Source organism: Babjeviella inositovora (genome assembly GCF_001661335.1).
Source record: "Babjeviella inositovora NRRL Y-12698 unplaced genomic scaffold BABINscaffold_12, whole genome shotgun sequence".
NCBI lineage: Eukaryota > Fungi > Ascomycota > Pichiomycetes > Serinales > Babjeviella > Babjeviella inositovora.
The window spans coordinates 238,575-264,154 of record NW_017566849.1 but is presented as its reverse complement, the minus strand read 5'-3'; the positions used below and the strand labels follow the sequence as shown (position 1 = coordinate 264,154).

At 49.5% G+C, this 25,580-nt stretch overlaps 12 protein-coding genes and 1 non-coding gene across 13 annotated transcripts; 7 read left to right on the top strand and 6 right to left on the bottom strand.

Annotated features, from left to right (window-relative positions):
* Positions 1-475: 475 nt before the first annotated feature.
* Positions 476-3,258, top strand: BABINDRAFT_172492 (CCR4-NOT core subunit; the record flags this gene model as incomplete). Its single annotated transcript, XM_019130890.1, has 2 exons — positions 476-1,192; positions 2,440-3,258. The coding sequence occupies 2 exons, from the start codon at positions 476-478 to the stop codon at positions 3,256-3,258; spliced, it is 1,536 nt and encodes a 511-aa protein (XP_018983360.1).
* Positions 3,259-4,426: 1,168 nt separating this feature from the next.
* Positions 4,427-7,138, top strand: SEC21 (coatomer subunit gamma; the record flags this gene model as incomplete). Its single annotated transcript, XM_019132999.1, has 1 exon — positions 4,427-7,138. One exon carries the CDS (start codon positions 4,427-4,429, stop codon positions 7,136-7,138), a length of 2,712 nt encoding a protein of 903 aa, XP_018983359.1.
* A 211-nt stretch (positions 7,139-7,349) lies between these two features.
* YBN5 (Obg-like ATPase) lies at positions 7,350-8,531 on the bottom strand (the record flags this gene model as incomplete). Its single annotated transcript, XM_019130889.1, has 1 exon — positions 7,350-8,531. One exon carries the CDS (start codon positions 8,529-8,531, stop codon positions 7,350-7,352), a length of 1,182 nt encoding a protein of 393 aa, XP_018983358.1.
* A 703-nt stretch (positions 8,532-9,234) lies between these two features.
* BABINDRAFT_163069 (U2 snRNP complex subunit) lies at positions 9,235-10,574 on the bottom strand. Its single transcript, XM_019129697.1, has one exon. The coding sequence runs from the start codon at positions 10,380-10,382 to the stop codon at positions 9,471-9,473; it is 912 nt and encodes a 303-aa protein (XP_018983357.1). The 5' UTR covers positions 10,383-10,574; the 3' UTR covers positions 9,235-9,470.
* A 228-nt stretch (positions 10,575-10,802) lies between these two features.
* BABINDRAFT_24986 (protein-lysine N-methyltransferase) lies at positions 10,803-12,620 on the top strand (the record flags this gene model as incomplete). Its single annotated transcript, XM_019131345.1, has 2 exons — positions 10,803-11,785; positions 11,846-12,620. Coding segments are annotated over 2 exons (1,758 nt in total), but the record flags the coding sequence as incomplete, so codon positions are not given.
* A 389-nt stretch (positions 12,621-13,009) lies between these two features.
* Positions 13,010-13,573, bottom strand: PHO88 (Pho88p; the record flags this gene model as incomplete). Its single annotated transcript, XM_019131961.1, has 1 exon — positions 13,010-13,573. One exon carries the CDS (start codon positions 13,571-13,573, stop codon positions 13,010-13,012), a length of 564 nt encoding a protein of 187 aa, XP_018983355.1.
* Positions 13,574-14,240: 667 nt separating this feature from the next.
* Positions 14,241-14,314, top strand: BABINDRAFT_t306. Its single transcript has one exon. It is a non-coding gene; the product is annotated as a tRNA-Asn (tRNA).
* Positions 14,315-14,545: 231 nt separating this feature from the next.
* Positions 14,546-16,338, top strand: HOM3 (aspartate kinase). Its single transcript, XM_019129696.1, has one exon. It carries the CDS (start codon positions 14,629-14,631, stop codon positions 16,183-16,185), a length of 1,557 nt encoding a protein of 518 aa, XP_018983354.1. The 5' UTR covers positions 14,546-14,628; the 3' UTR covers positions 16,186-16,338.
* A 69-nt stretch (positions 16,339-16,407) lies between these two features.
* BABINDRAFT_163066 (putative lipoate--protein ligase) lies at positions 16,408-18,072 on the bottom strand. Its single transcript, XM_019129695.1, has one exon. It carries the CDS (start codon positions 18,025-18,027, stop codon positions 16,534-16,536), a length of 1,494 nt encoding a protein of 497 aa, XP_018983353.1. The 5' UTR covers positions 18,028-18,072; the 3' UTR covers positions 16,408-16,533.
* Positions 18,073-18,266: 194 nt separating this feature from the next.
* On the top strand, positions 18,267-19,145 carry POP4 (RNase P/RNase MRP complex subunit; the record flags this gene model as incomplete). The annotated part of the gene is made up of 1 exon (XM_019130595.1): positions 18,267-19,145. The coding sequence occupies one exon, from the start codon at positions 18,267-18,269 to the stop codon at positions 19,143-19,145; it is 879 nt and encodes a 292-aa protein (XP_018983352.1).
* Positions 19,146-19,603: 458 nt separating this feature from the next.
* PSF2 (DNA replication protein) lies at positions 19,604-20,270 on the bottom strand (the record flags this gene model as incomplete). The annotated part of the gene is made up of 2 exons (XM_019131979.1): positions 19,604-20,089; positions 20,151-20,270. The coding sequence occupies 2 exons, from the start codon at positions 20,268-20,270 to the stop codon at positions 19,604-19,606; spliced, it is 606 nt and encodes a 201-aa protein (XP_018983351.1).
* A 1,041-nt stretch (positions 20,271-21,311) lies between these two features.
* On the top strand, positions 21,312-23,873 carry ARG81 (Arg81p; the record flags this gene model as incomplete). The annotated part of the gene is made up of 2 exons (XM_019131968.1): positions 21,312-21,755; positions 21,813-23,873. The coding sequence occupies 2 exons, from the start codon at positions 21,312-21,314 to the stop codon at positions 23,871-23,873; spliced, it is 2,505 nt and encodes an 834-aa protein (XP_018983350.1).
* An 855-nt stretch (positions 23,874-24,728) lies between these two features.
* SAR1 (Arf family GTPase) lies at positions 24,729-25,492 on the bottom strand. Its single transcript, XM_019129694.1, has one exon. The coding sequence runs from the start codon at positions 25,203-25,205 to the stop codon at positions 24,753-24,755; it is 453 nt and encodes a 150-aa protein (XP_018983349.1). The 5' UTR covers positions 25,206-25,492; the 3' UTR covers positions 24,729-24,752.
* Positions 25,493-25,580: the final 88 nt, after the last annotated feature.

The window sequence follows — 25,580 nt, the reverse complement described above, 5'->3', positions numbered from 1 at the left end:
TCTACACTTTATTAGCCATAGGACTGACCAAGATACGTTAGATAAACATCATATATCTAGACGTACTAGTTACGAGTTGACTTTAGTGCTATCATTAATCATCCTATGCATTTGGTATTCGTTAGGATACCCGAGCTGTGGTATATCTAGCAGGTGCGAGCGGATACCATTTGCTAACTAAATATAACTTTCTAATCTCAACCCGGACCGCGGGAGATCGGCGGTGTAAAACGCACCAGCGTGCTGCACCGAAGGCTGAAATGAGTCTTTTTTCTAGGGCTAAAGGCTGCCGTCGAATGCGCCCAGAGCACGACCCCGGAGATAAGGCACCGTAGAGTGATTTTTAGAAAGTTTTTCCATAGGCAAAAGCCTGACTAATCTTATAAACGTCATTCTCCGTATTACAATTTATACACCAATAAAGCCCTAAGCAGGATTGATTTGTCGCCCAACGTTCCACTATACACCACCTGCCATGTCCACCAATAACAAGTACGCCAGCATAAGACCACTTACCATCCGCGATTCTAGTAAGGCCGCCAAAACGCTCTACAAGGCCTTCAAAACAGATGTTCTTTCTCGGTACGTGTCCAAGCACTTGGAGGACCAGCCAGAGTACCGCCAGAAAGTTGACATCGCGTTGTACGAAGCGTATGTGTACTCACACATCTTACGGGGGCTTGTGTTCGGGATTGAGTATGACCCAAGCTCCGCGACGGAAGAGGTTGACGACGGGACAGGAATTTCCAACGCCGAGTGCTTTGAGACAGTTTCGCTCTGGGCACCTCCGGGGGTAAATATTGATGATCCCATCACCTTCGCGCGATCTTACTATAAATTCGCATGGTTAACTGGTGCTGCAGGCCGCAAAAGAGTTTTTACCACCTTTTTCGGGGCTTTGGTGTTTAACTTTCACGATGCTTTGGGTAAGGAAGACAACGACGCATATGCTTTGGTCTATTTAGCCTCCACACCGGCTGCCAGAGGTAAGGGCAACGCTAGAAAAATGTTGGAGTACATGTTTGAGACCCACATTGACAAAGAGAATAAGTTGACTTATTTGGAAAGCTCCAGCGCTGTGAATATCCCAATTTACGAGAAGTTCGGATTCAGGTGGGTCAGGGACATGATTATCGGGGACGAGAACGACCCAAATGGGGACTTTGCCCGGTTGAACGTGATGGTGCGAGGGGTCCAGGGCGAACAGTGGGTGCCAAAGACCGATAACGCGTAGGCTCGCGTATGAACGGATCGGGCCACCAAGTCCGGTGGTGATGGGCGGTAAAAGAATTAGCATATTCGCCTTAAGCATTCCCTCAAACCGGAGGTCCTACGAGTATTTAGAATAATTTATTAACCACGCTGCTTTTATGATAGATATGCGAGCGGCACCTAATTCAGTGAACCTGTGCGCCTTTCGCAGAGCCTTTTCTGTTTGCAACCAAGCTACACACCGAGTTTTATGTGTCACTTCTAATGAGGCCATCGAAAGGTATATCAAGGCATGGTGGTGCAAAAATAAGGGCATGTGTCGGTGTGAAAGGTTAACCACGGTGAGATTTAAGGGGAAGAGTTGGCATATTATATGCTACCAATGTCCATATTTCGGTATACAAGGATCCGTCCTCTTCGTATGCCGTTAATATACCGGGTCCATCATTCCTTCAGCAAATACTCTGTGTTAATACCAACCTCGTACATATTGTTCCCGGCTTACAGATTGCATAATGTAGTGCCGTAATGTCTTGATCCGAGAAACAACTTGTTCTATTAGGGAGTAAAACATCACTCATTATTGTACTCTAGAGGTACCCTATACGTACGCATGGACCGATTACCATGGATCCCTGATACACTTATGCACGGTCTAGTACGTTCATATAAGTGCTTGTTCCGTTTCTATAACGGGTATATTTCAATCGCGGCAAACCCATTTGTCTTTGGCCGACAATTCAGAGAAAGGAAGCAGGGGTGGCAGGTGCGAATGGGAGGCAACGGTTGGGCTGGTAGTAAAGGGCTTGTTCCTTGCAGTCCATCAAATGTCTAATTTAAACACAAGTAATTAATTGTATCTAGTATTTACAATTTTCAGCTCACCGTCTAAGCCCTTCCCTGTCCGGCCCACGCGTTCGTATCGTGCAACAATCAATTTGGCAGGCAAAAACGAAAAAGCGCGGGCGTTTTAACACCTCCACTACATCGCCATTTCTCACCCGTTAACGTTTAGAATCCCTTACAATGTACCACCCTAATCAGTCTAGACAGGGGTTCACCGATCCGATGATAATGAGACAGAACGCACCGCAGTTCCAGCAGCAGTTCCACCAGGCGCCGCCCCACCTCCAGCAGATGCACCCGATGCCGCCGGCCCACCAACTCCATCCCCAGGCAAGAACCGGTCAGGCGAACCAGGTGAGCGCGGGGCCAGAATCGTTCCAGAACAAGGCGCTACACGATGAGAAGATCTACAGCTGGATTATCGAGTTGGTGTATGGCCCGAACAAGGAAACGGCACTCTTGGAATTGGGAAAGAAGCGCGAGGAGTACGACGACCTAGCCTTGGTGTTGTGGTACTCGTTTGGCGTGATGACATCGTTGCTTGAGGAGATTGTCGCGGTGTACCCGTTACTTTCGCCGTCCAACTTGAACCCAAACAACTCGAACCGTGTATGCAACGCGTTGGCGTTGTTGCAGTGCGTGGCGTCGCACTTGGAGACGCGCAACTTGTTTCTTCAGGCACATCTTCCATTGTTTTTATATCCGTTTCTCAACACAAACTCGAAGCAGCGTCCGTTTGAGTATTTGCGCTTGACATCCTTAGGAGTCATCGGCGCGTTGGTGAAAAACGACACCCCAGAGGTGATCCAGTTCTTGTTGACCACTGAAATCATTCCTCTCTGCCTCAACATCATGGAGTCGTCGTCTGAGTTATCCAAGACCGTGGCGATTTTCATCGTCCAGAAGATTTTGGTTGATGATGCCGGTCTCAGCTACATCTGCCAGACTTACGAGCGCTTCAACGCCGTCACTGGTGTTTTGAAGACCATGGTCGAGCAGCTTGTTAACCAGCAGACCGGAAGGTTGTTAAAGCATGTGGTAAGGTGCTACTTGAGATTGAGCGACAATGTTGAAGCCAGGAATATCTTGAGGCAGCAGTTACCGGAGCCTTTGAAGGATGGCACGTTCGGGATGATTTTACGGGATGATGGTGCGACCAAGAGGTGTTTGGCGCAGTTGCTAGTGAATTTGTCCGAGTGAAGAACGAGCGACCTGTCAGATCTCTGAAATTACCGAGTTGATTATGTGAGATAATTCTCATTGAATCACACCACGTGATATCTTGTTTCTCCGAGGGGTATGGTTTCTCTGAGCGATACCTTTGTGTTTCCGGATTGATACTATTGTCTGCTAGTGGACGCATTCTCAGACCCAGTCTACACTCATTTCTGAGTTCATTCTGAGTTAATTCTGAGCTAATTCTGAGTTCATTCTGAGTTCATTCCCTAAACAATTCTCTTAGAACATTCTCTCCGAACATTGTCGTCTACGCTCTAGCCCACCTTGCTAACTCATCGCTTTCGGCAATTCACACCTCTTCCATTATGAATTATGTATTTTAGCTTCTCCATGAAAATTGCATCTGTTACTTATTTTCTTTTTACTCGTCACGTGTTGTGTTTTTTTTCCATAGAGTCTCTCTGTTCGGTTTTCCTGTTCGTTTTTTGAAGGTCTATATCTCAGATCTTATTTCTTATTCTTGTCGCATTTTGACTCAGATTTTACGTTTCGTTTCTCCTATATAATCCCGTTGGGTCTTGCCTACAATGAATTTTTTTATCCTTTTCTATAAATTTTCTCATTTCCTACACTTTATTTGGAAGTAGAGACATGTACCAGTCACGCTAAATTCACTATTCAATGCTTCGCAGACGAAATACTATAGGCTTGGCCCTGTCGGTGCAAACAGTTGAGTGTGAACCCCGGGAAACGTAAAAGTATTTCCCGCACCCCCAAGATATAAACACATTTACTTTGCAAGGTTAAATCTTTTTCGGTCTGATAAAAACCCGCTCTAAGCACCGAGAGAATTACCAGAGAGCTTCCCCTATCCACACATCACGTGACAGCACTCAAAGTGAGCTATTCCTTGTCCTAATAATCTACAGATTAAATCTTAAGCCAATTGTTTATTTCGCCATAAAAATTTAGCAAAGACGATGCAAAAACAGCCAAATACTGAATACCTCGATCTGGCTCAAGATTCTCACCAGCTCATCCCTTTCCCGACAGCGTCGCTTACATAAGCACCAATAGACACGTAATCGCGAAGCAAAACGATCCAAAAACACACGCCAAGGCGCTTTCTTCTTTCCCATCTCTTGATCCCGAATCATTGCTAGTTCATTGATCTTTTTGCCAGTTCATCATGTCCACCCACAGCTACAAAAAGCACGACGACGCCGAGGGCGGTGCGCCGGACAAGATGACGGTGTTCCAGGACTGTCTCCTGGGCTTCAACGCCCTGCCAGTGAGCGCGAAGAAGTGCCGCGGGCTCCTTGCAAAGTTGTTGCGTTTGCTCTACAGCGGGGAAACGTTCCCAGCCTCGGAGGCCACGACCCTTTTCTTCTCCATCTCGAAGTTGTTCCAGCACAAGGACTCGTCGCTCAGACAGTTGGTGTACCTCGCGATCAAAGAGTTGTCGCTCATCTCGGACGACGTGTTGATGGTCACCTCGTCCATCATGAAGGACGTTCAGAGCAACGAGCTCGTTGTCAAGCCGAACGCAATCAGAACCCTCGCACGCGTGCTTGACGGCTCGACCGTGAACGCAGCAGAGCGTTTGATGAAGAACGCGGTGGTGGATAAGAACCCGATTGTCGCGTCGGCTGCGCTTCTTTCGTCTTACCACTTGCTCCCGGTCGCGCGCGACGTGGTGAAGCGCTGGACGAATGAGACCCAGGAGGCTGTCACGGCACAGAAGCTCCTCCCGAGTGACCAGTTTGCGTTGCACGAGTACTACGGCTCCAGCAACCTCCCGAGCGCCACCTACAGCTACCAGTACCACGCGTTGGGCTTGTTATACCTCCTCCGCAACCACGACCGCATGTCGTTGATGAAGATGATCCAGCAGCTCTCGGGCAACAACTCGCCGTTGAAGAGCCCAATGGCGATCGTGCAGTTGATCCGCTTTGTCGCCAAGATCGCTGTTGAGGACCCATCCGCCACCCAGGCGCTCTTCCCGTTGCTCGCGGCTTACTTGAGACACAAGTCGGACATGGTCGAGCTCGAGGCGGCCAAGGCGATTGTTGCGCTCAACGTGACCCCGGAGCAGTTCCTCCAGGCTATTAACACGTTGCAGGTGCTCCTCTCGGCGCCACGCACGGTCACACGGTTCGCGGCGGTACGTGTGTTGAACCGTATCTCCATGAAAAACCCGGAGAAGATCGTGGTGTGCAACGCCGAGTTGGAGGGCTTGGTCAACGACCCAAACCGCTCCATATCCACCTATGCCATCACCACCTTGTTGAAGACCGGCAGCTCTGATAACGTGGACCGCTTGATCAAGACGATTGCCAAGTTCATGGGCGACATTTCCGACGAGTTCAAGATCGTTGTCGTCGACTCCATCCGCACGTTGGCGTTGAAGTTTCCTGAGAAGCACGGCGCCATGTTACGCTTCCTCAACGAGCTTCTCCGTGATGACGGTGGCTTCGCCTTTAAGAACTCCATTGTCGAAGCCTTGTTCGACATGATTCGCTTCGTGCCGGCCTCCCGCGACGGCGCCTTAGAGCACTTGTGCGAGTTCATCGAGGACTGCGAGTTTACTGAGTTGTCCGTGCGCATCCTCCATCTTTTGGGTGAGGAAGGCCCGAAGACCAACTCCCCAACGTTGTACATCCGCCACATCTACAACCGGGTAGTGTTGGAGAACTCGATCATTAGATCCTCAGCCGTCATTGCGTTGTCCAAGTTTGCTCTCCTCGGCGACGCCGCCATCAAAAAGAACATCCAGATCTTGTTGACCAGGTGCTTGAACGACGTGGACGACGAGGTCAGAGACCGTGCGGCGTGGTCGTTGAAGTTGATTGCGTCCGACCTCCCAGAGGCCCAGTCGTTTGTCTCGCCGCTCAACTACTCGTTGCCGGTCTTGGAACAGCAGTTGGCACTCTATGTCGCCGGCGACAAAGCCACCTTCGCGACACCGTTCGACATCCACGCGATTCCGGTCATGTCCGAGGCCGAGTTGAACGCGATCGAGTTCCGCGAAAAGACCGACGCCGAGCCGGTTACCGAGAAGGTTGAGGAACAGTCGGACCTCCTCAAGACATCGCTCTTGCAGCAGAAGTACTCACAGGAGCTCTCGGAGATTCCCGAGATTGCCGCGTACGGTTCGTTGTTGCACTCGTCCAAGGTGGTGGCCCTTACCGAGAAGGAGACCGAGTTTGTTGTCACCACCGTTAAGCACGTGTTTGCCAACCACTTGCTCTTGCAGTACGATGTGGAAAACACGTTAACCGATATTGAATTGCACGACGTTACCGTGATTGCCCAACCCGACAGCGACGCTTACGCTGAGGAGTTCAGCATGCCGATCGACGTTTTGCGCGCGGAGTCCAAGGGCACCATCTACGTGTCATACACGAGACCAACTGAAGTTGGAACGGACTTGTTGGCGGCATTCGGCAACACCTTGTCGTTCATCACCAAGGAGGTCGACCCAGACACCCAGGCCGCCGATCCGGAGGACGACGGGTTCCAGGACGAGTACCAGATTGAGGACTTGGAGGTTGGCCCCGGCGACTTTATCGTGCCGGCCTACATGGCGAACTTCACGAGCATCATGGACGCATTGCCGCACCAGCAGTCGGCCGTGTTTAACTTGGGTGACGGTGCGTCGGCGTTGCTGGACACTGTTGCGAAGTTGGTCACGTCGTTGTCGATGCTTCCGTTGGAGAACTCCGAGGTTGTGGATGGGAACAGCCACGTGTTGAAGTTGTTCGGGAAGACGATTTGGGGTGGCAAGGTTGGGGTGAGTATCCGCTTGGCACACAATGCGGCAAAGGGCACGTTGGCGAAGGTGGAGGTGCGTGCGGAGGAGGAAAACGTAGCGGAGATGGTTGTTGAGGGGATTAACTAGCCGGGCCTAGCTGAATGGTGCGGTCTCCCCCCTGAGCGACATTCTAGACTCTTCCATTTATTTGTTTTATCTAATTTTTTTTTATCAAAGTCAGACTTCCTGTAGACACATATGGGCTGGCGCTAGATGCTTCCGCATCTCCATCCTACAAGTTTTGATTTTTGTAATATATTAGCTGCCAGAAGTTTCAGACGGCGCTGATCTGGCTGCTTTAGTTCTTACCAGCAGCGGCTCTGAAGTAGATAATGTCACCGTCTTCGACAACGTACTCCTTACCCTTCTTCATCAACTTACCGGCGGACTGGACCTCCTTCTCAGACTTCAACTCCATCAAGTCGTCGTACTTCATGACGTCGGCCAAGATGAAGGTGTTCTTCAAGTCGTTGTGGATGACACCGGCGGCGTCTGGGGCCTTGGTGCCCTCTCTGATGGTCCATTCTCTGACCTCGTCGGCACCGGAGGTGAAGAAAGAAATCAAGTCCAACTTCTTTCTCATAGTGGTGATGATCTTTGGCAAGGCAGAGGCACCGTTGATGGCCTTTTCTTCCTCCTTGATCTCTTCTTCGGTCATGTGGGACAATCTCTCCTCCAAGCAGACCGAGATAGGAATGATGACGTCACCTGGGGAGTACTTGTCAACCCATTCCTTAATGGCCAACAAGTACTTGTTTTTCTTTCTGAGGTAGTCTCTCTCGGACAAATTGATCAAGTAGATGGATGGCTTGGCGGTCAAGAGGAACATGGTGTTGATGACCTCGATTTCCTTGACGGTCCAGGTGTGGTTGGCGACTCTCTGGCCAGATTCCAACAACGCGATAATTCTCTTGACCAACTCAACCTCTTCCTTCAATTTCTTCATCTCCAAGGACTGGCCACCTCTCTTGGTAAGTCTCTCGGCGGCCTCTAAGTGCTTGGTGGCGAACTCAATGTCCTTCAATCTCAATTCGTTGGAGATGATTTCCAAGTCACGGACCGGGTTGACATCACCTTCGATGTGGATGATCTCTGGGTCGTCAAAGACTCTGCAGACCTGGTAGATGGCATCGACGGCTCTGATATGGGACAAGAAAGCGTTACCCAAACCTTCACCGGCGGAGGCACCCTTGGTCAAACCAGCAATATCGTAGATGGTGATGTGGGCAGGGACCTCGGACTTTGGCTTGTACGCCTCGACCAAGTTGTCGAATCTTGGCGATGGGACAATGACTCTGGCCTCTTCTGGGTCAATGGTGGCGAACGGGTAGTTGGCCGGGTTACCCAAAGGACATCTGGTGATGGCTTGGAAGAAGGTGGACTTCCCGACGTTGGCTAAACCGACAATACCGGTCTTTAAATTGTTACCTGGACGTCCCAAAAGGAGCTTCTTTTCTTCGACCTTCTTCTTTGGTGGCATGATGATAGTGTGTACTGAAGAAGACAGCAAACCGTGGTGCAAATTTTGTGGCCGCTTTTCAAAAAAGCGCCGACGTGGAAAATGAAAAATTTCGTGAGCGTCACGTGACTGGATTAGGGATCAATCCCTTGATGGTTGCTGTGAGGATGCTTGATGGCAGAAGTTTGGGGGGGTCAACGAGGGGTAGATTGGTTAGGGCGGTAGACAGTGAGAATTGAAGCGGGTATTTGTGCAGATTTGTCAGTAAGCCGTTAGTTTGGTACCTGTGACTGTAGGATTGAGATTGGAATGGTGCTACGAATGTGCAGCTCGACAAGAATTTCCCTTACCGCTATTGCTAGTGTATTTTTCAATCCACTTTTACATTGTCTGATGGTTGCGGTTCAGAAAGGACCTATTAATACCTTGATGTGATGGTTTGCTGCTATTGTAGGTACTGCAGTAACAGAGTAGAGGGAGTTCTGGCTGTGTAGATGTAAAGCTCAGAGTATACGTTTCAGTAAGGGTTCGGGGAGCGTTAAGAGGAATAGAGTATATTTCACCGAGTGATCCTATATTTAGCCAGTTTATCCTCAGCGGTCACGAAATAGGCCATGTTCAGAGTTTAGACACGTATACGTAGAAGAAACAAATATTAGCAATCCGTATTTAAATCTATTTGGTCAAAAGGATAACTTCTATCGTATTGATCTTTAATAAAGCTAGATGTCGAGATGTAAAAAAACGTTAATCTAGTTTTATATACCTCAGATATAACCCCGATATATCCTTGGCAGCTGCCGAACCATATCTTTGAACCAAGGCTGTTCTTCTGTTCATCTGTTCTCTTGCTCATCTGTTCTCTTGCTCATCTGTTCTCTTGCTCATCTGTTCCCTATTCACCTATTATCATATTTTCCTATTCTCATATTTTCAGTGACAGAAGAGAACTGACTTGGCTCACCCACTTCGCTTGAATTGCTGCCCGGAATAGACATACGCAACAAGCCTTTTCCCGTCAAAACTGCGCCCATTCATTCTAGCCACACACTTTTCCGCATCCCTTCTGTTTGTAAACGTCACCTTAACCACTCCCCTCGGCTCCTGGTTATAGAGCACCACATTTGTGATTTTGCCCACAGATCCACAGCCCTCACGCATGTCCTCCTCAAGCTCGCTGGCGAGCTCTGGATCCCGCTCTAACTCGCCCATATCAAACACGTTTTCAAGCACCACGACACGCTGCCATTCCTCGCGCGACTTTGCGTACGCGTCGTCTCCCTCCCAGTCCTCGACCTTGTTTTTGAGCTTCTGGAGTCTTTTCTGAATCAACTTCTTTTCATCGGCGTCATATGACCGTTTAGCTTCCTTCTCTACGGCCTGGGCCGGTTTATGCGAAAAATCGGCCTTTCGAATCTGGATTTTGCTTCCATTAACCCGGAGCTCTGTGTCGTGTAGCAAGGCAATCGCCAAGTCGGTACTTTCTTCCTTGAGGTATATAATCAATGCATCGCCCTTTACCAGCCCATGCTCTTCCCGGTAAAGCTTTACCTTTTTGGCACCGGTAATGAGATCCTCGGCAATAACCCCGTACTTGGAGAAAAGCTCCACAAGCTCTTCCTCGGTTACATCCGCCGGTAGCTGTGAAATGTACACAGCGGTATTTTTCTTGGGCGCCTGCTTCCGCTCCAAGTCTTGTTGCTCCTTCTCTTGCCTCATTTCCTGAAGCCTTTGCTTCTTCAGCGCCTTGATCTGGGCCACGGCATCTTCGTCGTCAGATTCCTGTCCTCTCTTCGCCTCTCTGGGGTCAATCTGGATTGCCGAAACACTGGGAATTTCTGCTACTTCAGGAGTATCGCCTAAAGCTGACATGGTAATATAAGGCGCGTTGAGTGGTATATCTTGCCCGGAGGCCTTTAAGAATGAAAATATACATCCCTATCCTGCATGTATCCCCATTTTATTTTAGGGTGTACAACGAGGCATCCCGTAGGCTCAAAGGTTCCTGGAAATTATTTGCCCAAGCCTCGCTAAATTTATTTTCTAATAAACAATAAATCTGAGCCTTAAAAAAAATCTGTTCGAGCCAGGAGGAGTCTGTCACCCTGTGTATTTGAGCGCCTTCCTCTGTTATGGCGTCTGTTGAATATCCTGCATGTATCGACTTGCTTTATGCACAGTTTTTTCACCCTTCTCTCGGCTTCCACCCGGTTCCACCTTGCCACCTATATAAAGCCTTCTTCTCCAACAGAGGACCACCAACTTCTATCATCATACCTAACAATGGATGCAAAAATCAATCGCTTACTTGCCTGGGCCAAGGAGCACGGCACGGTCATCGACCCCTCAATCAGCTTCGCCTACAGCGCTAACAAAGGCATTTCGGCCTACCGCCTGACGGTTTCCGGTAATAAGGAAATCGAGCTTCCGGTAACGTTGGCCATGACCCCGGAACAAGCCATCGCGGAGTTTGGGGTGGAGTTCTTGGACCAATGCTCTGCTGCCCAGCTCAACATCAACGCCATCGGGAAGCTCTTCTTCTTGAAGGAAAGAGCCAAAGCCGACTCTTTCTACCATCCATACATTACCTCGTTGCCTTCCTTAGTGGAAATTGGCTCGCCATTGTCATGGAGCACGGCTGAAAAGGCGTACCTTAAGGGCACCAACTTGGGCTCGTCGCTCTTTGAAAAGTTCCAGAGCGCCGTGAACGAGTGGCAGAGCGTGATGGCCTTGTTACAAGGCACCGAGACCCTTTCCGCCGCCGACTCTGCTCAGCTCGCTTCCAACCTTGAATTTGCCGATGTGTTTGCCAAAAGCGCTGCTGGCCACGACTATTCTGCTTACTTGAAGGAGCAATCGGAGGACGCGAACAACTGGACCTCTTTTGCCAACTATCTCTATGCCTCGCTCATCTACACCTCCAGAGCGTTCCCATACTACTTGGTGGATGCGAAAAAGTGCCGTCAGGGCCAGGCAATCTTGTTGCCCATCATTGACTTGTTGAACCACGAAACTGGGGCCAAGGTGGAGTGGGGGTGCGCCGATAATGTGTTCAGCTTCACCAACTTGTCTGAGAACGGCAATCTGGAATTGTGCAACAATTATGGGTTGAAGGGCAATGAGGAATTATTGTTAGGCTACGGTTTTACCTTGTCCAGCAACTCCCAAGCGAACTCTGTGGCCTTGCGGATCAAGCTTCCAATAGAGAGTCTCGGCGAGGTGGAGACCGTTTACGGGATTAGGCTTCCGGATATGAACGATTACACCAGTTTTGCGTTCGACTCCAAATTGAATGACCACATTGAGGAGAACGAGCTCACGGAAGAATTGTCTAGGACCAAGCTTACCGCCCATTCCGACTACTCCAAGTATGCCGACGGATTGCTCTACTTTATCACCGAGTCAATCATCCCGGACAGCTTGATCAACTTATTTGCCTATCTTGTGAGAAACGACTGGGAGCAGAGTGGGGATATCACCTTGCGGATGAAGCTCGACGGCCTCGCAAAGTTGCGCACCGCGCTCGAGCAAAAGATCACCGTCGCATCGCAGCATTTCCAGAGGTCACAAGCTTCTGACAACAGAAACATCACTAATGCGTTAATCTACCGCGACTCCCAGCTCAAGGTGTACAACAAGGCCATCAAGATCATCAAGCACTTGGAAAAGACATTGCTCACCAAGTACAAGTCGCAGTTGGTGTCGCTCTCCAAGATCTTGAAGAAGGACGTGCCGTTCGTCGAGGCGTTGGCCAGAACCATGGGAATGGAGGGCTTGGAAGATGTCGAGGCATCCCAAGCCCAGGACCAGGTCATGATCATGTGGTTGGTCAGATGCTTCAACAAAGATCAGTATGAAGAAGGCTACTGTCCCGAGTGGATCCGGCGAGCGTTTAACAAATTGGCGGGGGAATACAAGGTGCAAAGTGAGGATGTGGCTGAGTACCAGCCGTTGTACCAGTTCCTCTTCCCGAAGTTGGCCAACGAGGCGCCGGAAATCTTTGGTAAGGGCATCTGGACCGTCAAGGAATTGATTATCGCCGGTAAGTTGATGGGTACCGTCAGCTACACCAGAAGCAATGACGATGTTGTGTTGGTGGAGGATGGTGTGAACGTTGGCTTGGGCTTTGAGGTTTAGTACATGGCTTGTATATAGTAATGAACGGTAATGATGATAATTTGATCACCCAGACCGCTCGGCGGTCGCACGGCTTCTCAGGTCTATATGAACCCCGTGCTTGGCTTACTCGGTGGGCTTTGAGCCTAAATAAGCTTTCAATCTCAATCCGTAAGACCGTTCCTCCGCAATCACAGGATACTAATCTTCACCTTCTAAGCGGCCCCAACTCTGATCTACAGAATCGTATCGCCTCCAGTCCCCTTTATTGAGATTTAATATATTACAAGTCAGGCGCTGACAGACAACTCATATATAGCATATTATCTTTGGCTGACAGAACCGGTGCCGGTTCTGCCTACGTTGTGGTTTTATGGACGAGCTTATTCTTCCTTGACACCACCGTTACCGGACACCTCAGCAGTTTCGATGGTATGCTTGTCGGTCTTGGCTGGAGCCGCGGCACCAAACATGGAGGCGGCGGCGAACGGTCTCTTCAAGTCACCGATAGCTGGCTTGCCGAACAAGTGGATCTTGACGATCTGGGATTCCAACGCGGACTTGACCGGAGAGATCGACTGCATCAACAATGGATTGGTGTACTTCATGTACAAGTGCATGAAGCCCATCATGGCCAAGCCGGTGAACACACCCTTGATGGAACTCTGGATCTGCTTGAGATCGTAGTCCTTGACAGTGGTGACGATCAACTTCTCCTCAGAGCTACCACCGAAGGGAGAGGCTGGCTCAACGTACTTCATAGTGGTCAAGTCGTTCTTGGAAATGATCTGCTGTCTGACATACAAGTAGACGGCAAGGCAGAACAAGGTACAGACGGAGTACAAGATTCTGACGTAGAACACGGTGGATGGGTTTTCCCAGTCCATCTTCTTGGACACTTGCATCATGACAAGCATGACACCCAAATTGGTAAAAGCTGGATTCATTATATAACTGGCGTTTGGTGCTAGAAGAGTGTGTATTCGGGTGTCTTTATCGATGCATGTACTTTTATCGGTGGATGGCGATGTCGCCAAAAGTGAAAATTCCGAGCTGCAGCCTGGAGATCTGTTTACGTGTTATCAGAGAGGGTAACGTCGTGCGGGGCTCAGAGCGCACCAGAATGGAAGGCTCTAGAAACGTAGCGGGGAAAAGACCGATCGTATAGCGGATACGGCACGATAACGATACCGGTGCATGGGCTGGGCTTAAGCGCCTCTGGTGAAAATTACTGGCTGGTATATTTTATCATAACCAGCGATACTATTTTAGAGCTGACGGGGATTTTATTTCTCTTAGACGCCAACCCTAGCCCTAGCGATAATGGAGATGAAACCAGAGAGGATTGTTAGTGACAAGTGCCCATTCATGTAATGGACACCTCAGAGAACGGAAGGCCATAGTGGCATAGGCAGATGTAGGAACCTATGTTGGTAAAAGGATGGCTTCCTTCTAATATCGTAAAGACCTGATTCACGCACAATGCTAAGTTAGCACGTGTATTAGATTTGAAAAGGTTGCTTGTATGGGATATTTCTAAGTCCTATAATATACTATCTCGTGGAATAGTCATTATTGATTATTCACTCTCAAATTCTTTCTTATCCAAGAAATGATTTCGTGGCCAAGTTGGCTAAGGCGTGTGACTGTTAATCACAAGATCGTGAGTTCGACCCTCACCGAGATCGTTTTTCTTTTTCTTCTCCCTGCAGCATTCTGCGATGTCATTACACGTGACCGCGCTATCGGGCATCAGACACCGGGTAACGGTCCTAGTAGCCTGCATATAGGGCATGAAAAACCGATGAGTCAATCATGCAGCCTGCGTACAGTGAAAGATTACGGGTATATATAGCAAGAACTGTCCACCGACTAACCACGATATATGACCAATTCCTATTCACTTGCTGTATTGTTGCCTTCCGACCTCTTCGATAGACAATCGACCAATATCTGCCTCTTATAAAAACGATTCTGTGTATCGATTTTTAGTCACTGTCCTATGTCCGCTGCATCATCTGTCACCTCCACCAGAACGTCGTCCAAAAAGGGCTGGATCGTGCAAAAATTCGGGGGCACATCCGTTGGGAAGTTCCCTGAGAAGATCACGGATGAAGTCGTGCAGGTTTTCTCCAAGTCCAACCGGGTAGCCGTGGTGTGTTCTGCCAGATCGTCGCAGACAAAATCCGAGGGAACCACCTCACGCTTGCTACAGGCCTCCGATGTTTCCATCGACGGGGGAGACTTCCAGGCTATACTTGAATTGATTAAGGTGGACCATGTTAAAAATGCTCATGAAAAGATCTCCGACCACGCGATCCAGCAGCAGTTGATTGAAGACACCATCCACGAGGTGGACCACGCCGCGGAGTTGCTCCACGCGTCGCAAATCATTGGCGAGGTGCTGGCGCGTACTTTGGACAATATCATGGCCGTGGGCGAAAAATTATCATGTTTGTTTATGGCGGCGCTCATGAACGACCGCGGGGTAAAGGCCCAGTACGTCGACCTCTCAGAGGTAATCCCCAATAAGCAGGAGGGCGCCCATGCGCTCGACACCGAATTCTACATGTTTCTAGCCAAGGTTTTTTCCGAAAAGGTCATTGAGCTTGAGCCAGACGTGGTGCCGGTGCTCACCGGCTATTTCGGGACCGTTCCTGGCGGTTTGCTCAACGGGGTGGGCAGAGGATATACGGATTTGTGCGCAGCTCTTCTCGCGGTAGGGCTCGGTGCGGATGAGTTGCAGATCTGGAAGGAAGTGGATGGTATTTTCACGGCCGATCCGCGCAAGGTGCCAAACGCCCGTTTGTTGCCGGCCGTGACGCCGGACGAGGCCGCTGAATTGACCTACTATGGGTCTGAAGTCATCCATCCGTTCACGATGGAACAGGTGATCAAGGCGCGCATCCCAATTCGCATCAAAAACGTCATTAATCCAACCGGCACCGGGACGATCATCTACCCGGACGATGTGGGGAGACGCGGCGTGGATACACCGCCGCACCCTCCTACCGCGTTGGCTGCCATGCCACAGCAATTCCTCCAGAAGAAGAAGGCCGCCACGGCCATTACCTCCAAGAACGAAATCGTCGTTATCAACATTCACTCCAACAGAAAAACCTTGTCGCACGGCTTCTTGGCCCACATCTTCTCCACCATGGATAGGTACAAGCTCGTTGTGGACTTGATCTCCACCTCTGAGGTCCACGTCTCCATGGCGTTACAAATCACCGCTGAAGGTGAGCATGCTTTGCGCTTGTCCTGCAACGAGTTGCGTCTCATGGGCTCTGTCGACATCTTGAGACACATGTCGATCATCTCTCTCGTAGGGAAGCAGATGAAGCAGTTTGTGGGTATCGCCGGGACCATGTTCAAGACCTTGGCCGACTCTGGGATCAATATCGAGATGATCTCCCAGGGTGCCAACGAAATCAACATTTCGTGTGTTATCAACGAGGACGACTCCTTAAAGGCCTTGCGTGCTGTGCACTCGAAGTTGTTGGAGTCTTCGGTCGTAGATCTCAGATTGGAGATGTTGCGGTCCGGTGGGTCTCATTAGTTGAAAATAGATAAAATGGCAGTCCTGTGTATAATGAAGTTATAAAATTCAAGAAATGATGCTCTCGTACGTAGATATGGATAGCACAGGTTCTGTATTTTGTTGAGACTAGGCAAATAGATATGGAATTGATACCACAGACCAAGAGGTTACTAGGCAGTTCATCCGGGAAGTTGTAGGGTAATGGGCTAAAAGCAACTAGATTGGTGTTTACAAAATGGGCCGTATAAAACTGAATCTATTTTTGCGTTGCATTATATTCAAAGTTCCTTAAAGTTTCAGGTAGATTCCACATGTTTAGGTCAGGCCATTGCCTCTGCATTTCTCCGCAATCACGCGCTTATTCTATTACAAGGTCCCGTCAATCGATAAACCGATCCAGTCGCTGACGGTATCCTCCAAAATGTACCCCGCGACTTCGCTGCCCCCGTATCTGAGTTGCTTGGCGTCATCTCCCACCACCTGTTTCAAGTACTTGAACCACATATCCATTTCCTTAATCGTGACACCACCGTGTGGCGTGACGTGGAACGCATCGAGGTAGCCCCTGGAGACTTCAAACGTAATGTCAAAACTATGGGTTGTATTGGTAAAAGTGTGGGTAAACTTTGGCGAGCTGCCGAATTTCCACTCCCAGGACTTGAGATTCTGGGCCTCTTCCAATACCTTGGGTGGTAGTTGCTCCTCAGACACAATCTCCACAACCTGGGCAGGACCGTACTCCTGTTGGAACCCGTAGATGACCTGATCAATAAACAAGTCAGCATCCATGCCCAAGTTCATCACGGGAGAGCTCACAGAATCCACACTGGCGGACTTTACTACTCCCAACTGCGCCGGGTCACGGCGGAGAAGCTGTCTCAAGACGTCCAAGTTTGACTCAAGAAGCATCGTCCCATGGTGGTACGACCTGCCCTTGGATAGCTTGTAGGCACTGCCACTGATTTTCTCGCCCGAGACGGCATTAACAATGTCACCTCTTGCATTCAACTTAACGGGAAATTTTGGCGCCCCTTCCCCCTTGGCAACATTCACCTCCTTTACGATCACCGAGCCAAACTGGTGTCTGTCAAACTGTTCCTTGGTGGTCATAAACGAGTAGTTTACGTTTCCTTGATCGTGCACCACGGTGCCGCCGCCACTCTTGCGTCTCACAAAAGGGATCCCCAACGACCTGAGGAGCGGGAGGTTGGCTTCCTTGTACGGGTTCTGGTTCTTACCGATAACCACACACGGAGTGTTGGTGTAGAACAAAAGTCTGTTGCAGTTGGTGATTCCGGGTGTTTTCAGGGACGGTTTGAGCGGCATGTTGTTGTAGATGTAGTCTTCCAAAGCGAGGTTCACGTAAGGATCTGACATGCGGGAGATGAAGGCAACTGGCTCTTCCGCCTTACAGGTCGCTTCTAGCTGGGGAAGAGACATGCTCTCCTTTTGTGGCGAAATGTGTAGAGCTGAGCCTTCATCTGGTAATGCAGCCATCTGAGGGTACTCGGAGTGCATTCCTTTTTCGTTGATAACCCCAGCAGCGGGAGTATAGAAACTGAAGGCAGACAAGCCAAAGTCGTCGTCCACAGAGGTCAAGATATTGTCGTCCACAGAAGTTAAAACATCACCTCCCACGGGTAAGACATCGGATAGGGACTCTGGATCGTGAAAAACTGTATCAACCTCTGAGTGCCCTTCGTCTACTGGTTTGTAGTGCTTAAAGTCCAGCAAGCCAAAGAGGTCGTCGTCCATTGGCGTCAAGTCGTTCTGAAACGGAATGCCCGCCATGCGTCTCCAGGGAGTTGCACGAACATTCCTGGTCAAAAGAATGTGTCTTGTAGACCTAAGCAAAGACATTTTGGGTGATCAATATCTTTACCGATGAGTATCCGTGTATTTCACCGACATCTATCTGTGTATGTTTGTGGGGGGGTTGAGCCCGGTGTTTGATGCCCATAGTGAAAAATGGCCTGCATATAAACCTTCAGGTGATGACCTGCATTTAACCGGCTTGAAAAACAATCTTAGATATCAGTCCAAAAATTTATCACCCTTCACCGATACTCCGCCATACCACTTACCCAGCCAATATCAAAATGAATAGAAAAAACGAGCTTGAGACACATCTCTTGTCGCGGTCCTATTCCAACGAACACAACAAGCTCGCCCAGCTCTTGCTGTCGAGATACAGTGCGAACGGTGACCAGAAGTCGTGTTTGGTCTTGGAACCCACCCAAGGCGACGCCAGACCGGAGAACGTCAAGTCCTTGCTCTATGTCGGGAAGAACGCCAAGCCCGATGCTGAGAGACACACAATGCGGAAGCTCAACACCAGAAGGGAGTTGAAGCGGTATTTCGCCACCGCCACAAAGAACCAGGCCAAGATGGTGAAGAAGCTCCGAGAGTTTTCCAAAAAATCGTTGGCAGACGAGGCCAAAGTGCGCCATCAGGCCGCTCAACTTGTCAAGAAGTATAACCTTCCGCAGTTTCAGGATTTTATGCCGCTACACAAGCTCTGGGTTGCGTACATGCAGAACCTCCTCCAGCTCTCCAACCAGTACGCCGTGAACAACCCCCAGTCGCTTTTGACAAAGATCTCCTCGGCTGACTTTAATGGGGCTTTTATTACCGTCACCCAGTCTGTCAACCCCAATAATGTTGGGATGGCCGGGATTGTGATGTACGATGCACAGCATCTGTTCATTGTTGTAGTTCCCAGTAATGATTCGTGGAAGCACGACATGGTGTTGCACCACAGTCAGGAGAGTCCGAAGTTGAGTCCCAAGGAACTTTTGGGGGGCATCAGAATTATCGAGAAGAAGGGTACCGTCTTTTCGTTTGCCGTTCCGGTGGTGAGCGAAGAAGAAGATGTGGATACGTTGGAGTTTAGTTTGCTCGGGTCTCGCATTGAATTCAGATCTGTGGACAGATCTGGGAAAAAGTTCAAGGGAAAAAACGTGGATGATTTGTCGTAAGCCATGGGTTTATTGTTTCGTAATGAGACAACAGAGGTTTTGTGCACTAAAATAATGGTATGTGATCCCACACGGGTTTGAATATGCATTTTAAAGCTTACCAGTGGGTAGGAAGGCAAGGGAACGAGCGTTGGTTTTTTGTTGTTTTTAGTGAACCCGATAGGAATGGTTTAAGCTGGAATTTCTGGCTTATAAATGGGTCTTGATCTGGCGAGTAGTCGGTTCAAACAGCCTTTGAAGCAGCAGAGAAACTAAGCCCCTAAATGGGATGTACGCTTCGGTATACATAATACATCTATTACACATTAAACACAGAGCCTTGTTTCAGGAAACTCAAGGGTGAAAAGATCGCCAGGCATTTTGGTGAAAGTCACTTTACGGAGCCTTAAAGGGTACGCGGAATCTCGACTTCTGGCATGCTATCTGGGAATGTTCCCCCGCCAACACCGTAACTTTCTCTAATAATTCTCATCTTCTTCATAGTCATTCGTCTCCATATCCATAGAATCGTCCTTCTTGACGCAGTCGGATAACTTCTTCAACTCGTCCATAACCTCTGCCACGTACGGCCGGATTTCGTTAATCTCCATCAAAGACAAGTTATCCAACTGCAAATACGCCTCGTTCAACTCCTTCAACCCCTTACGCGACTTCACCAACCTGACCTCCCGTAAGTCCTGGATGATGGACCGGATCAAGTGGGGCGCATCTGTGAGATCATCGCTGGCCTTTGTGAGGAGCATTTTAGAAAGCTCAAGCCAGTGCCACGGTAAAGACGAAAATCGGTTGGGAAACTCAAGTTCCTCGTCGTATCGCGCCTTCAAGTACGCCACATTAAGCCATATGGGTGGGATGATCTGGCATTTGTCCTGTGCCTTGAGGATGAGCGCGAGCCAGAGGGGAATCTCCTGTCTTCTCATTGCGTTTAAGTTGGGCAAGTTAGTCTAAATAGGTTAGTACCGTTGCCGAACGTGGCAAAGATGGTTTGCCATTACTATGACTTACGCCGATGAGCTCCACCGATTTCATGGAGACTCTGGGCAATATGGTGATAAGCTCATTTTCCGCTAGAAAGTTGATTTCCAGAGGTAGAAACGAGGTTTTGAACTGAAGTGGTAACGCCATTGGTTGGGGGCTTTAAAGGTTGTATTAGTGATGTATCCCGATGAAACTTGAAGGCCTATTGCTGGCTCACAAATGACGCGTGCCAAATCTTCCACTAACGCGTAAAGTCCTGCACAGAGCCAAAGTGGCGCGAAGCCGTGTGTGAGAAACAACTAATCCCTGATATTTGCCTGTACCAAAACCATTCGAGCTTTGGCTGGAAGTGTGTCTGGAGCGTGTAGAAGAAACTAAGGCAGACCTCGAGCATGCCTAATCATAAACTCCAACGGCCGATGGTACACTGTCTGGTTGATATTAAACTAGTTGCGGTTTCGCTCACCAGTAGGGGTTTCGCTCACCAGTGGAGGTTTCACTCACCAACTCGAATCACTATACTGTAGGCTATTTAAAATCGTTTCCTTCGCATGTCTTTCGCCAAAATAATCCTCTTGTGCACCACAATTTTTGCAGCTTTTCACTCTCGGATAAACTTCCTGTCCACGCATTATTGTGCCGCTCGATCCCGCACACCGCGGCAAAGGCCCCGCCTTATATGTCCGTGGGTTACCTAATTGGGCCGTACGATGCGAGAATTTTTAAACGGTTACGTCAAACCGCCCGAGGCAGGAGGCATTCCAGGGATTCTTGTTGGGTCATCAAGCGGTGGAAAATAAAATAACTCAGAAAGGAGTATATGATGTATTGTGAGATTCATAAGAAATGCTACATTCCATATTTTGCGAGATATACACTGTTTCGTCTACCTGTTCTTAGTGCCTACGTTGTCTATTTTTTTTTTTTTTCTTTTTTTTTCTTTTTCGGCTTCCAGACTCCTCGGGAGCTCCTGCCGAATACGCCAAAGCATATTTCGCTTCTTCTTCTCCAGGCTTCAACAGATATGTTATCATTGCAAAGAGAAAGCCCAAGAATTGTCCAAAACCGGAGTCGTATCAATTCACCCAGCTGAGTTAACCAATCTGAACTGCTCATCAACCTTCTCCACAAACCATCTATAAGATTCAAGCCATCCATCACCTAGATCCATCTTGCTTACACATCCTTATGTCATCTGACAAAACAAAGCGCTCCAAGTCCTTCACCGGGTGTTTCACGTGCCGCTCACGGAAAATCCGTTGCGACTTGCAGAAGCCGTTCTGCCAGCGGTGCCAGAAGGCCGGGTTCGCATGTGGTGGCTACGACGTGAAGCTTCGGTGGTCGCACCCGCTCCAATTCGACAAGATGGCGAACCAGATTGTGTCGCAAGGTCTGCCGGCACCGCCTCCAAACGACGGCGAGTACTTCCAGCGACGCAACGTGGAGTTTGTCACGTATGACAAGGAGTATGAGTACTACGAGGACATGGATCAAGATTTAGCAAAGCTCCATAATGCGGTGCTTCCTGACTCACAAACCGCGATGGCGGGCCCGTTCGGCGTGTTCAAGGGCCTGGAGGACCCCACTAAGAAGCGGAAGGAGAAACCATACCGCAAAAAGCGCAAGATGTCCGTGAGCCCCGCCACTACGAGCACGCCCTCTTTGCCGTCGCTTTTTGCGCCGCCCAAGACCGAATCTCCTAAACGCAAAATGCCCTACACGCCGCCCGCGTTTTACCCGCCGCAGCCCAACCCGCTCTTCGAATCGCTCCCTAGCCTCCCGGGACACGAGTGGTTGGCGCAGGAATTGCGCGACGACGCAATTCTCTCGGCGGCGGCGATGAACGGGGGGCTCGACTTTCTCGACTTTCTTTACCCAGAAAAGCCGCCTGTCAGCCACTTCAACTACGGTGGTGGCAACATCCTCAACGATAACGTCAGCACAAACAACATTCCGGTGCTTGATCTCTACAGCAAAAAGACGTCGCTCAACGAAGACGAAATCCTCAACTTGCTCTTCCACAAAAGTAACAGCTACCAGGACGTCAGCCACTGGAACTCGCAGTTGGGTGTCAGCGGCAACGGCTACGAACAGCCGTCAAAACCGGCTCCAGTACGCACACCACCCGTTAGCACGGCGTCAACCTCCACCGAGATCGACAACGACATCCACTTGCACGCCTCTGGCATCACGGAGATGCCCGTAGACATCATGCAGGTTGTCACGCTACCTCCGCTGCAAGACATGCCGCAGGGTCTTGCACTCGCATCGTACCCGTTACCTACAACCACACTCCAGATCACGCCCCTCACACGCTACCTTCTCAAGTACTACCTCGACCATGTGGCAGACTTGATGACAGTGATCCCGCTTCTGAACAATCCCTGGAAAAACATCTACTTCCCGCGAGCGTTGAGCGCGATCGGCGACCTCGCAGCCATCGGGCGTACCAGTAACGCGAAAGGCGCGCTCTTGTGCGCGCTCTTGGCCGTCTCCGCCTTCTATCTCCAGGGCCGCTTTGTCAAGCACTCGCCGCAGATGAAGTACTATCTCCAGCTCGGTATCCAACTCCGCCAGCAGGCCACGGTCTTCTTGCGCAAGTGCTTGACGTCACCCTCGCCGCTCCAAACAGAAAAGTATAAGGATGTGTTAATGGGAATCTTGTCGATGGTCACGGTGGATACCGTGTGGGGTACCATGTCTGACTGTCGCTTCTACCTCGCATACGCGCAGGGCATGATCGGCATCAAGGTGCGGGACAAGAAGCTTCGGAATAAGACCATGTCACGCAAGGCGCGCGTGTTACACCGCATCTTCAGCTGCTTGAAGTTGATCCAGGATAGCACGGCCCTTGAGAGCTATGTGTCGCCCATGTTTCCCGGTTTGTCGCAGAAGGACTCCAAGGACATGGAGGAGATCGATGAGGATGTATTGTATGGGAGCAAGAATGAGCGGAAGAAGGTGCATCTCGAGTTTATCGAAAAACTGAGCAGCACCGAGCCGCTCTTTGGGAGCGTTCCGGTAGAGCCTTCATTTATGGACAGAAAAGTGAATAACGACAAAAATTCTGAAGAAAATTTCACCACTGATGCGTTGTATGGCTTGCCAAACTCGCTCATCTTCCTCTTTGCCGAGATTTGCAAGCTCTCGAAGCAAAAGATGAAGTACAACAAGATCAACGAAAACCCGCCCGAAGAGTTTCATGAGAAGTTGGCCACGGTGGAGAAGCGCTTGATGCACTGGCTGTTGGACTGGAAGCTCTTTGATAACGAATCGTCCACCGCCTCGACCCCTATGTCTGTCTCAACCACCCCGTTGCTCAAGGCGACGGAGGGCAAGTTCATCTCGCTGATGCATGAAGCCGTCTACCACCACATCATGTCCTTCTACCACGCACTCATTATCTTCCACTATCGCTTGTTGCGTCCGCACACGCCCATCAACTTGCAGCCGCACGTCCTGGAAACGTTGTCGCACTTGAACTCTATCCAGCGCCTCGTGGAGCTGAAGCAGTCGAACATCATCCCGTTGTTCTGGCAGGGTTTTATCGCCGGCTGTGAGGCCCTCGACCAGAACTTGCAGCTCGGGTTCAAGACCTGGGGCGCGAGTATCGCGGGTAGTGGGGTGGGGAGTTACTGGGGAGCGAGGCAAATCATGTTGGAGGTCTGGCGCCGTCGCGCGAAGGGCGAGAGAGGAGACGGTTGGGTGAATGTTGTGAGGGAGTGGGAAATGAATTTGATGTTGAGCTAGAGAAAATTCCGGGAAATCGTGAGGATGGAATCTGAGAAATGACAATAGTAAGATCCAGAGCGTGAAGATCCCGAATCCAGGTCTATAAACCAAGAACGGAGCTGTTGATAAGGTTACGAAAGATGAAGGCAATAGTCGGAATCATACGTTTGTTCCTCTCTCTTTCTTGAAAAAAAATTATTATTCAACAATCATTCCCTCGGAGGTTTTAATCCGTGCATGTTTAGAGAAAAAAATTTGATGGTCGGTTCTAGGTAATTTTATCTCATATTCTAAAAACTTGGCGGGTGTAGAGTGGAATTATCCGGGGTCCGATACCTTTTCTGGTTGTTTTACTCGTCTAGATCACACGTTTAATTTCGGTGGATTCCTTCTAACAGTAGGTCAGACTTTGAATAGAGATAACTTATAAACCGCTCAGTCTAGGACAAAATGTGTGTATAAATCCCATGACTGTCCCTGAATAGGCACCCAAAACGCAGCAGCTTTATTTCTGTTGGTATGGCGGCCAGGGTCATATTCCAAATAGATTCCTCTATCACATGTAGAGTCGCAGAGTATGAAAGGTGCGGTAACATGGTGTTGGTTGTGGGCACAGTGGGCTACTCTATGTGACTTGGAAATGGCATCTCGTATCTGACTTTCAACTGCTTCGTCGCACCCTTTCAATGCATATACCGGTGACTGGAAACAGTCTCTCCACCGGGATTAGCCCCACCTCCCGCTTAGGCCTTAAACTCACCTATGGTCAACTGGAAATCAAAAGAATGGAGCGCCACAACGGTATACCTTGGCCTACATGTTTATTTTTCAAAATTAAAGTATACTAAAGTACAAGTCTTAGTGTATAGGGTAGCCGTACTACCGCCCGTTCGGTGTTTAGATGTATTGGGACAACCATCTAAACCCCTCACCGTACCCCTGTCTCATGACAACGGAACACATGAACAAACCGACCGGTCTAGAACCGTCACCAACCTTGGCCTCGGTGTTGTAGCCGTAGAGACCCAAGGAGGATCTCAACTCGTTTTCGGAAACGGCATTTGGAGAGTCAATCTTGTTACCCAAGACGATGAAAGGCACCTTGGACAACTCTTCGATGGCAAACAAGGCGTCCAACTCGGCCTTGGCTTCCTCGAATCTCTCCGGGTCGGCGGTGTCGACCAAGAAGACAATCCCGTTGACCTCTGGGAAGTAGTCTTTCCATAATCTTCTAGCCTGTTGGTGACCACCCAAGTCAAAGGTGGTGAACTTGACGGAACCGATGGCCAACTCCTCGGAGGTAGGGTGCAACGTAGGCTGCAACGTAGCCAATCTGTCGTTCTTCAACATGTGCAATAAGGTGGTCTTACCAGCGTTGTCCAAACCCAAGAACAATAACTTGGCGTGCTTATTCCACAACCCTAAGGAGGACAAAATTCCTTGAACTAGAGAAGTTAGTATTTGTGTGGCAGAGGATGGAACAGCTCCGAGAACAGTTTGGGATAGCTCTGGGAACAGTCTGGGAACAGTCTGGAACAGCTCTCCTCGACAGCCTCAATATCCATCCTGCTTTCCTCCCAATACATACACCAATCGAAAATCCCCATTTTAATAGCGATATATGATACCGAAACAAACCAGTGTCGCCTCCGTCATCGATGTACCCTGAAAATGCCAGCGCGATCTGCTGATACGGCGTGGTACCAAAATTGACGCGGTGTTCGC

Bases quoted from the DNA above. Each gene is read 5' to 3' on its own strand.
- BABINDRAFT_163069 (XM_019129697.1), bottom strand. From the start codon at position 10,382: ATGTCAGCTTTAGGCGATACTCCTGAAGTAGCAGAAATTCCCAGTGTT.
- HOM3 (XM_019129696.1), top strand. From the start codon at position 14,629: ATGTCCGCTGCATCATCTGTCACCTCCACCAGAACGTCGTCCAAAAAG.
- BABINDRAFT_163066 (XM_019129695.1), bottom strand. From the start codon at position 18,027: ATGTCTTTGCTTAGGTCTACAAGACACATTCTTTTGACCAGGAATGTT.
- SAR1 (XM_019129694.1), bottom strand. From the start codon at position 25,205: ATGTTGAAGAACGACAGATTGGCTACGTTGCAGCCTACGTTGCACCCT.